This window comes from Homarus americanus, unplaced genomic scaffold (genome assembly GCF_018991925.1).
Source record: "Homarus americanus isolate GMGI-L3 unplaced genomic scaffold, GMGI_Hamer_2.0 scaffold48228, whole genome shotgun sequence".
NCBI lineage: Eukaryota > Metazoa > Arthropoda > Malacostraca > Decapoda > Nephropidae > Homarus > Homarus americanus.
Window position 1 is genome coordinate 130,824 of NW_024715945.1, and position 11,677 is coordinate 142,500.

Here is an 11,677-nt window from a genome sequence, read left to right on the forward strand (position 1 = left end):
CTCTCAAAACCTACCTTGCCACACTCCAAGACCAACCTCACCCCATTCCTCCTCCAAGACCCAGACCCACTCCAATCATCTTCCAAAACTCACTCCAACCCCCTCCAAGACCCACCTCATCCTCCTCCCCACCTTCTCCAAGACCCATCTCATTCCCCCTCCAAGACTCACCTCATCCCTCCAACCCACCTCACCCCTCCTCCCCCTCACCCCTCCTCCCCCACAAACAAAGAGACACTTTCCATCAACTCCATCTTATACATCCCTACCCTCCTCCTCCACCTCTCCCTCCTCCTCCCTTCCTTCTCCTCCTTCCCTTCTCCTCCTCTTCCTCCACCACTTCCTCCTCTTCCTCCTCCATACCAGGTGCAAGTAACGATGCGTATCAACCATCATTCATGACTAGTTGACTCTCTCTCTCTCTCTCTCTCTCTCTCTCTCTCTCTCTCTACATCACCTACTTGTTGCTTCACCTTCTGTTACTTTGTTGAACTATCCCTTGCTGTGTGAGACCTTCTTCTTCTTCTTTCTTCTTTCTTCTTCTCCTCCTCCTCCTTCTCCTCCTTCTTCTTCTTCTTTTTTAGTCTATGCTCATTGTTTTTGTTTTAATTGTTTTCTGTTATTTTTCTTGTTATTGTTCATTTATTGTTGTTATTTTGGTGTTTTTGTTGTTGCTTTCATATGGCATTGTGTTATTTATGGATATCAATTATAATGTCTTTTAAAACAGTTAATTAGAACTCTCTCTCTCTCTCTCTCCACTTTCTCTCTCACACACACACACACACACACACACACCACACACGCCAACCCACACCCCAACCCACACGCCAACCCACACACACTTAGGCTCTACCATACCCACACTAACTGAGCTTCGTCTTCTACCCCAGCAGGAGGAGAACAGCTGCCCCGGTTCATGGCTCCCGTCACCAACTACACGGCCGCTGTGGGCAAGACGGCCGATCTCACCTGTCGTGTGCAGAACCTCACTAAGTATAAGGTGAGTGTGTGTGAGTGAGTGAGTGAGTGAGTGAGTGAGTGAGTGTGTGTGTGTTGGGGGGGGGATGTGTTGTGTTTGTGCGTGCGTGTCTGTCTGTCTGTCTGTCTGTCTGTCTGAGTACGTGTTTTAGAGATTGAGAAAGAGTGGACGAATTAGTGTGTGTGTGTGAGGGAGGAAGAGTGACAGAGAAGGAGAGAAAAACAGTAAAATGAGAGATAGAGGAATAGATAGAGAGTTACATAGACAGACAAAGGTTGCATAATCCACATACACACATAAATATAATTACAGCGTGACCTTTCCACTCTCCCCACCCTCACACGCACACGCACACACACACACACACACACACACACACACACACACACACACCACTACTACTACTTTGCTGTCACTCGGAATCAAGTATGACGATCATCCAGTTATGATTCAATGATATGAGTTATTAAGGATGTCACCTTCGTTGGTGAGTTCTGGGGTGACTAAAGAGGCCGATACTGGACCGGCAGAGTCGTCCACAGGTGTTGCTCATGGGGAGCTACATCTAGTGCGGAGCCGCGGCAGCGTCTTTCCGGCGTTGGCGCTTGTCTGCCTTGGTATGCAGTCGGACTAACTCGAAAATATTGACACCTTCTGTGGTGCTCCTCCAAGCGTTACGGTGTGGAGTAATCGTCTCCCAGGTGAGGGGGTCGATTTGGCACATTTTCAGGTTTGTCTTAAGACTATCCTTATGCCTTATCAGTTCCCTGCCAGTGTTACGTTTACTATTTGTTAGGTGACTGTAAAGTAGCTGCTTTGGCAGTCTACTGTCGTCCATGCGGGTAACATGGCCAATACAGCATAGTTGTTCATGGATAAAAGTAGCCTCGATGCTCCTACAGTTGGTGTCAGCGAGAATATTGGCATTTATTCTCTTGTCTTCCCAGCGAACTCGGAGGATGGAACGTAGACTACGTTGGTGAAAGTTTTCAAGTGCCTTGAGGTGACTCCTGTATGTGACCCATGTCTCGTTGCCATATAGCAGGGTGGGGAGGACCACTGCTTGATATACGTGCAACTTTGTAGATAATTTCAGCTCCCTACAGCTGAAGACACGGGTATGGAGTCTGCCAAAGGCTTAAGATGCACATCTGATCCGATGTTGAATCTCTTCAGCGATGTCCGCAGTGGTGGACAGGTGGGAGCCGAGATACCGAAAGTGGGTATCATTAGAGAGGGTAGTACCGTTAAGATGGATGACTGGTGGAGGTGTGACTGAACCAGAGGCAGGCTGAAAGAGAATCTGAGTCTTACGTACATTCACCTCAAGGACGAAGTGTGATCGACAAGGGTGAGGTCGTCTGCATACTGAATTTCAGTAATGGAAGCTGCCGACACCTTTGTTCCTGCCTGGAGTTGTTTTATGTTGAAAAGACCCTTCATCCGGTACTTGATGTCCACCCTGCCGGCTCAATTGGCACTGGCACGAGTAAGAAAGGCAGCCAAGAAAATGGAAAAGAGAGTTGGTGCCAGTACACACCTTTGTTTTACCTTCTTTTGGTTGGGAAAGAACTCAGACTGGGTGCCCTTTGCAATACACTGCTGTTCTTGCCATCGTGGGGTTGCTTCATAATGGCGGTGAGTTTTGGTGGGCAGCCAAAACGGCTGGTGGGTCCAACCAAGGGATTATCTGTTGAGCGAGTCGAAGGCCTTTGTTAGGTCGATGAAAGCCATGTACAGATCACGACGCTGTTCTCTGCACTTTTCCTGTATCTGGCGGGCAGCAAAGATCACGCCAGTGGTGTCACCTGATGGTCTAAAGCCACATTGAGATTCTAGGAGGAAGTTTTCCGCTTCAAGAAGAAGTCTGTTTTGGAGGACTCGGCCGATAATCTTGCCAGCTACGGAGAGCAGCGAGATCCACGGTAGTTGCCACAGTCTGACCACTCTCCCTTGTTTTTATAAATATTGATGATGGAGGTGTCTTTAGGATCTTGAGGGATTTCCTCCTTTTTCATATATTCAACAGGAGAGAGTGGAGACGGCTGGTAAGGAGAGATCCTCCTGCTTTATACACCTTGGCTGAGATTCCATCAGGCCCTGAGGCTTTGTTATTTTTCATCTGTTTGATGGCAGTAGCTACCTCATCCAGGGATGGAGGATAGTTGAGGTGGATCAGCTAGCTGGGGGACCTGCTGAGTAGTCAGGACATCCACATCAGCGTTTCGGTTGAGCAGTAAATGGTAGTGCTCTTTCCAGTACCGAGGATGCTTTCTTCGTCTTAAATTAGAGAGTTACCGTTGGATGAGCGGAGGGGGGATGCGGTGTGAGTGATTGCCCATGAAATGTTTAGTGGAATTGAAAAATTCACGCAAATTGTGCTGATGTCCAAGTTTTTGTTTTTCACATGCTTTATTTTTAAACCAGTTATTCTTTAGATTGCGAAGTTCGCGCTGGGCCGCCGCTTTCTTCTTGCGGAAGGTATCAGTTTTGGTCCGAGTGAGGGCTGTTCTGCCAGTCAGTTAAGGTAGCACGTTTATCATCGACGAGTACATTGATTTCCGGGTCATTTTCACCAAATCAATCCTGGTGTATTCTCTCGATCTGGCCGAGGGTCTCTTCGGGTTTATGTTATGACAATGTTGAGAGTATCCCATCCGGCACAAGGATTTGGGTTGTTTGTTGTCGGGTTGTTCATCAGCCCATGTTCGAGTTGCTCTCTGAAAGCATGTGTTACCACTGGATCTTCCAGACGCTTAGTGTTAAAACCTCTTCTGGAGGCTTGCTGCCTTCGCCGTTTTGGTGTGACGTGAAGTGAGAGCTTGGCCTTGAGGAGCCGGTGATCAGTGTCGCAGTGGTCTGAGCCATGCATGGCACGGGTGATGAGGACATCTCTGCGATCTCATTATCTGACAATGAAGTAGTTCAATGAGATGCCAGTGTTTGGATCGTGGTTGGTGCCAGGAACCCTTGAACTTGTCGGCCAGCCTAAACATGTTATTGGTGACTGTGAGGTTGTGTGCACCACACTTGTTGAGGAGGAATAGGCCGTTGGGATTACACTTGCCGTCAATTTCTTCCTATGATTCCCTGCCAAATATCAGCATGTCTGCCAGATCTGGCACAACCTTATCTTTTCTAGGGATAGAGGTTTGCAATCTGTCGAGGTCGGCGTAAAAGGCCTCCTTGATGCCATCCTCTGCATCCAGGGTTGGGGCATACACACTGATGAAGAAGGCATGACGTGAGTGATTCAGTGGACCTCTGAGCGTCATAGAAGCGCTTGTTGATCCCAACAGGCATTTCAGTTAGCCTATACAGGATGCTTTGGCAGATGCCAAAGCCAACTCCATAAATGCTGTTTCTTTCTGCAACAGGTTTAGCTTTCCAGAAGAAGGTATAGCCAGATCCCCGTACTGTGTGTTGACCCTCGTCTGGGAGTGGGGACTCACTAATAACTCTTTGCCAAGGTCGTTTCTTCTTTCAGGAAGCTCATTTGTAGCAGTATCCAGAAGGGTCCTGACATTCCATGCAGCGACCATAAGAGGTTGTATAGTTTGTTCATATTTTGATCTGTGAATATGATTGAGTTTTCAACTGCATAAGGATGACCTTACTGGGTGCAGTTGCCCAGTCAGGTTGGTTTTTTAGGCAGAGTGGCTCCTGGAAAGGACTGCTCAGTCGCACAGACAGGACCGGATTGCACTGCTACCTAGATGCCAGTGCATAAACGACCATCTTATCTGTGCCGCCCATGTGCAGAGTTGTGACTAGAGACTCCCGGCAGTCATCTCTGCCTGTCCCCGTCGCCACTTGCCCGTCGCCATAGGACTTTTGGGGGTATAGGGGTTTTGATGATGATGAGTGGTATGATGAGGTGGAAGATGGCTGCACGTGAGTTGATTTATGTGGTGAGGCAGGAGCGCAGGCTGCAACCATCATCTTGACTCTCCCCTTTCCTGATCCAGTGGTGCAAGTGATGCAACGACTGGGGAGAGGGAGAGTTTGCAATGTACTTCCGATAGCCCAGTTTGTTGGGTTTCACCTTGGTAGCCTGTCCATCATGGATTGCCTTCGTCCACCAGTGTAGTCATTGGGTTCCCATGTTGGTCACCTCTTCCGCCTACACCGCCGTCGGGGTCTTATGAACTGTGTAAGCATGTCTGCCTGATGCGGGGCTCCACCACCCCTATTTTTAATTGAGGGTTTACTCCCGTAGCCTTATACCTACCAAGGTTAATCTGCAAGGCAACGGGGCAGTGGTTGGTAGGCACCAGGACTTGTCCACATGCCAGTGGACCTATGCGTCCCCCTCTCGAGCCCACTGCGACTCCGAGATCCCCTGCTGGTGTACCCTGGTGGTGTACTAGCAGGGGAGGACTTATGCAAGTTGTTTCCTTGTTTGCCACGAGGGCTAGCCAGCGGCGGTAGCTGAAAGCGAGAGGAAACAAGCAGTGCTTTCACCTTAACAATAGCATAATGCTGCCACACTAGACTCATTACACCACCCTCTGCACACACACACACACACACACACACACACAGGTACAGATATAAGTACAGATACACATACACACAGACAAACACAGGTAAGTGTACAGGTACAAGTACAAATTCTGTATCCATATTTTTCGTCGTCCTGTACCACTTTATTGAGCGACAGAGATTTGGAGGAAAAGAGCACTAGTCCTACAGTTTCTCTCTCTGACAACACGGAGTATTTTGTCTCTCGTATTATATGACAGAAATCATGAGTATTTCAATTATACTAATGGGGATTGGGAGAGGGGAGAGAGAGGGGTGGAGGGGTAGGAGGGTGGGAGAGAGAGAACGAGTGGAAGAGAGAGAGAGAAAAGACTGAAAGAAAGAGCAGATGGAGATTAAGAGAGAAAAGACAGACAGACAGAGACAGACAGACAGACAGACAGACCCATAGCAGTATATAATGACGCTACTTTTTCCACTGTTGTATACCGTTGTAGACAGAAGGCCGGTGTGCTTGGGAACATGATCTGAGAGTTTGAAGGTGATAGTCTCAAGCGCTAGTTAGACAGCTGGGGAAAAGTTGCACAGACAGACGGTAGACAGACATTATAAATAGATACAGACAGATAGACAGACAGACAGACAAATAGACAGAAAGATCCTGATAGAAAAACATAAGGACAGAGAGACTGACAGAAAGAAAGGTAGACAGACAGACAGACGGTAGACAGACATTATAAATAGACAGACAGACAACAGTAGATAGGCATGTAGGCAGACAGACAGACTTACAGACAAATAAATAGATAGACAGATAGCCTGATAGAAACCATAGGACAGACAGACAGACAGACAGACAGACAGACATTTTTTTTACAATATGTCTGATTGTAGTACAGGTCTGTGTTAACCTCTTGAGTACGATAACTTAACCCCTTGAGTACGATGACTTGACCCCTTGAGTACAATAACTTAACCCCTTGAGTACGATGACCTGACCCCTTGAGTACAATAACTTAACCCCCTTAGCCCGAAAACTTAATCTCTTGAGCACGATAACTTAAGCCCTTGAGTACAATAACTTAACCCTTGAGTACAATAACATATATTAATTCCGGGGCCTATTAAGACTGGGGCCTATTAAGACTGGGGCCTATTGAGACTGGGGCCTATTAAGAATGGGGCCTATTAAAACTAGGGCCTATTAAGACTGGGACCTATTAAGAATGGGGCCTATTAAAACTAGGGCCTATTAAGACTGGGACCTATTAAGAGTGGGGCCTATTAAAACTAGGGCCTATTAAGACTGGGGCATATTAAGACTGGGGCCTATTAAGACTGGGGCCTATTAAGACTGGGGCCTATTAAGACTGGGCCTATTAAGACTGTGGCCTATTAAGACTGGGGCCTATTAAGAGCGAGGCCTATTAAAACTAGGGCCTATTAAGACTGGGGCATATTAAGACTGGGGCCTATTAAGACTGGGGCCTAATGAACTGGGGCCTATTAAGACTGTGGCCTATTAAAACTGGGTATTAAGGCAGGGGCCTATTAAAACTAGGGCCTATTAAGACTGAGGGGCCTACTGGACCTCCCCCCTCTCAAATGTGAGCGTCGGCTGAGGGCTATTTTCTATATTTAACGAGTCACTCTTTTATTTTGTTCTGGGAGGGAAGTTTGACTCCCCCTTGAAGGCACAGTTAGAGTAGGACCTCGATAATAAGCTCAACAAGCTCAAGTTTGACTCCCCCCTTGAAGGCACAGTTAAGAGTAGGACCTCGAGAACAAGCTCAAGTTTGACTCCCCCTTGAAGGCACAGTTAGGAGTGGGACCTCGATAACAAGCCAAGTTTGACTCCACTGAAGGACATACTTGACCACATTATCTTCTATTACACACACACACACACACACACACACTTTAAAAAATATATAGGAGAGAGAGAGAGAGAGAGAGAGAGAGAAACTAAGGAAAGTGAAATAGACTGAGAAACATATAAGATTAAAGATAAATAGAGAAAGAAAATTAGAAAGAGTGAGATAAAGCGATAAAGATAAACAGACAGACTCTCTCTCTCTCTCTCTCTCTCTCTCTTCTCTCTCTCTCTCTCTCTCTCTCTCTCTCTCTGTTGATATTAATCTACCAGAGTCAATATTAGCTTCGATAACTCTTTCTTCAGCTCCACAAAGTCGCTCTACGTCCTCCAAAACTCACCCATGGTCTTAAAAACTTACCCATGGTCTTAAAAACTTACCCATGGTCTTAAAAAACTTACCCATGGTCTTAAAAAACTTACCCATGGACTTAAAAATTCACCCATGGTCTTAAAACTTTACCCATGGTCTTAAAAATTCACCATGGTCTTAAAAACTTGGCCATGGTCATAAAAACTTACCCATGGTCATAAAAACTTACCCATGGTCTTAAAAACTTGCCGTGGTCTTAAAAACTCACCCATGGTCTTAAGCATTTGCCTGGTCTTAAACCATTGCCCATGGTCTTAAATTTGCCGTGGTCTAAACACTTATATTAAAAACTTACCCATGGTTTTAAAAATTTACACCTGGTTTAAAATTTACCCATGGTTTTAAAAACTTATCCATGGTCTTGAAAAAGCTTACCCATGATCTTAAGAACTCACCCATGGTCTTAATCCTTGCCCATGGTCATAAAAATTACCCACAGTCTTAAAACTTACCCATGGTCTTAAAATATACCCATGGTCTTAAAAATATGCTCATGGTCTTAAAACTTTGCCCATGGTCTTAAAAACTTGCCCATGGTCTTAAAAACTTGATCTCTGCCATGTATCAGAGGTTTCGAAAACATATTCTTGGTTTCGATAATTTGGTCATGGTATCGAGAACTGAGAGAGAGAGAGAGAGAGTATGTCAAAGGGAGAATGAAAGAAATTGGAAGAGGGCAGAGAGAAAAGAGAGAGAGAGGCGTATGTGAGTAAAAGAGAGAGAGGGAGAGAGAAAAGGTAAACATTTTCTCTCTCTCTCTCTCTCTCTCTCTCTCTCTCTCACCATAACACACACTCCTCACCATAACACACTCTTCCTCACCATACACCTCTCCCTCACCATTACACACACTCCGTCTCCACTCTCCCTCACCACCTTACACACTCCGTCACCATAACACACTCTTCCTCACCATAACACACTTTAACCCACAATAACACACTCTTTCTCACCACAACACACACTCCTCACCATAACACACTCTCCCCCATGCACACTCTTCCCACCCCTCTCCCTCACCATAACACACTCTCCCTCACCATAACACACTCTCCCTCACCATAACACACACTCCCTCACCCCAACATACACTCCTCACCACCTGCCCTACACTCCCTCACCATAACACACTCCCTCACCATAGCACACACTCCCCTCACTCCTTGCCTCTCCCTCACCATAACACACACTCCCCTCAACATACACACACTCCCTCACCATAACACACACTCCCTCACCATAACGCACTCTCCCCTCACCACCTGCCCACACACACTCCCTCACCCTGTACACTCTCCCCTCACCATAACGCCACTCTCCCTCACCATAACACACTCCCCCCACCACCACAACGCACTCTCCCTCACCATAACGCACTCTCCCTCACCGCTACCTCTCCCCTCACCCCCTCTCCTACCTGCTGCCTCTCCCTCACCCATAACACCTCTCCCTCCACCTGCTACTCTCCCTCACCATCGCCTCTCCCTCACCCTGTGCCTCTCCCCCTCTCCCTCACCATAACGCACTCTCCCCCCTCTCCCTCAGGTGGCGTGGTTCCACATGGATCGTAAAATGCTGTTGGCGATCCACAAGACGGTGGTGACGAGGATGTCCCGCTTCTCCGTGGTTCAGGACGACCAGATGACGTGGTCCCTCCATATCGACGACGTGACCCGGGAGGATAAGGGGAAGTACATGTGTCAGGTCAACACCGAACCCATGATCAGCCAAGTGGGTTACCTGGATGTCGTGGGTGAGTGATGGGAATGCTCCCTGTTGTTGATCTCTCTCTCTCTCTCTCTCTCTCTCTCTGCAGTCTATTAAACATATTCTAGAAGTACATATATTTACCACATATATTTAGTACATATTGACGAACTGTTTATAAATGTGTTTTCATGTTGCAAATATTTCTCTTGTATTCCTCTCTCGCCTCACCTCTCATCTCCCCTCCCTCCCCTCCCCTCTCCTCTCCTGCCTATCCTCTCTCCTGTCCTCTCCTCCTCCCATCCCCTCTCTCTCCTCTCCTCCCCTCCTTCACCTCCCATCCCTCTCCCCTCCCTCCTTCCCTCTCACCTCCCTCCTCCACCCTTCTCCACCTCCACCCTCTCCCATCCACCTCTCCCCACCCCTCCCTCACCACCCCATCCCCTCCCCTCCCCACCCCTTCCCTCACCCTATCCCTCTCCTCTCCTCTCCTCCCTTCACCTCCCATCCCCTCTCCTCTCCTCTCCTCCCTTCACCTCCCATCCCCTCTCCCGTCCTCCTTCCCTCTCACCCCCCCTCCCTCCCACCCTTCTCCACCCTCTCCCCTCCCCCCCACCTCTCTCCCCTCCCCACCCCTCTCCCCTCCCCACCCCTCTCCCCTCCCCCACCCCTCCTCCCCTCCCCCTCCCTCTCCCCTCCCCACCCCTCCCCTCCCCACCCCTCTCCCCTCCCCACCTCTCCCCTCCCCCCTCTCCCCTCCCACCCCTCTCCTCCCACCCCTCTCCCCTCCCCCACCCCTCCTCTCCCCACCCCTCTCCCTCTCCCCACCCCTCTCCCCTCCCCACCCCTCTCCCCTCCCCACCCCTCTCCCCTCCCCACCTCTCCCTCCCACCCCTCTCCCCTCCCCCCTCTCCCTCCCCCCACCCCTCTCCCCTCCCCACCTCTCCCTCCCCACCCCTCTCCCCTCCCCACCCCTCCCCTCCCCACCCCCTCCCCTCCCCACCCCTCTCCTCCCCACCCCTCCCCTCCCCCTCTCCCCTCCCCACCCCTCCCCTCCCCACCCCTCTCCCCTCCCCACCCCTCTCCCCTCCCCACCCCTCTCCCCTCCCCACCCTCCCTCCCCACCCCCTCTCCCCTCCCCACCCCTCTCCCCTCCCCCACCCCTCTCCCTCCCCACCCCTCTCCCCTCCCCACCCCTCTCCCCTCCCCACACCTCTCCCTCCCCCTCTCCCCTCCCCACCCCTCCCCTCCCCACCCCTCTCCCCTCCCCTCTCCCTCCCCACCCTCTCCTCCTCCCCCACCCTCTCCTCCACCCCTCCCCTCCCCACCCCCACCCCTCTCCCTCCCCACCCCTCTCCCTCCCCACCCCTCTCCCCTCCCCACCCTCTCCTCCCCACCCCTCTCCCTCCCACCCCTCTCCCTCCCACCCCTCTCCCCTCCCCCACCCCTCTCTAAATGTTGTCTGGGTTGACAAAAATAACACAGCAAGTGACAAAATTTAGTCGACTTATTTACATACAGACACAGGATTAACTTATAGATTTTCGATGTATTTGAGTCATTTTGTACCAGTGAGGTGGGAATTCGAGAGAGGGAGAAGTGAAGGAACGATGGTGAGGGAGAATGAGTGAGCAGGTGAGGAGGAGAGAGAAGTGGGAGAGGGAGGCCGAGATGAGGGAGGTTGGTAGGAGGAGGATGAGTGAGGTTAGAATGGGAGGAAGAATGGAAGAAGGTGTTGAGAATGAGGAGGAGAAGATGATGGGAGGAAGTGGGAAGGTTGAGGATCAGGGATAAGGGAGGGAAATAGGAAGAAGTGAGGTGGAAAAGGAGGATGGTGTGATGGGAAATAAACAGTAACAGGAGGAGATGGGGTAGAAGGGATAGATCGTGGATGGAATAAGCAGGAGGTTGGGGGTGTGGAGAGGTGAAGAGGAGATGAAGGTGATGTGGGAAGGAGGGTAATGGAGGACGGAATAGGATGTTAGGAGAGAGATGAAAGGAAGGAGGAGGAGAGAGAGAGGAGGAGGAGGAGGAGGAGGAGATGGGGTAGTCTTCAATTACAATCCTGTACAGTTGCTGAAATGTGTCCCTGTACCCCTATGGTGACCCGTTCCAAAGAGGTCAACCTGTATCACCTATAGCAAACCGATCCACCAATCACGTCCGTTGGTACACGACTACTACCGCGACGGTGCCGTAGTACCCAACCTAACCTGACCTAACCTAACCTAACCTAACCTAACCTGACCTGACCTAA

The 11,677-nt window shown here is 49.7% G+C and overlaps 1 protein-coding gene across 1 annotated transcript in view; it reads left to right on the top strand.

Moving 5' to 3' along the window:
- The first annotated feature begins 890 nt into the window (after positions 1–890).
- The window catches only part of LOC121857989 (lachesin-like), a 92,852-nt gene continuing 82,065 nt past the window's right edge, over positions 891–11,677 (top strand). The window contains exons 1-2 of the mRNA XM_042354221.1: positions 891–1,003; positions 9,259–9,466. Coding sequence (XP_042210155.1) covers positions 920–1,003; positions 9,259–9,466 — 292 coding nt within the window. The 5' untranslated portion in view covers positions 891–919. The remainder of the gene's footprint in view (positions 1,004–9,258; positions 9,467–11,677) is intronic.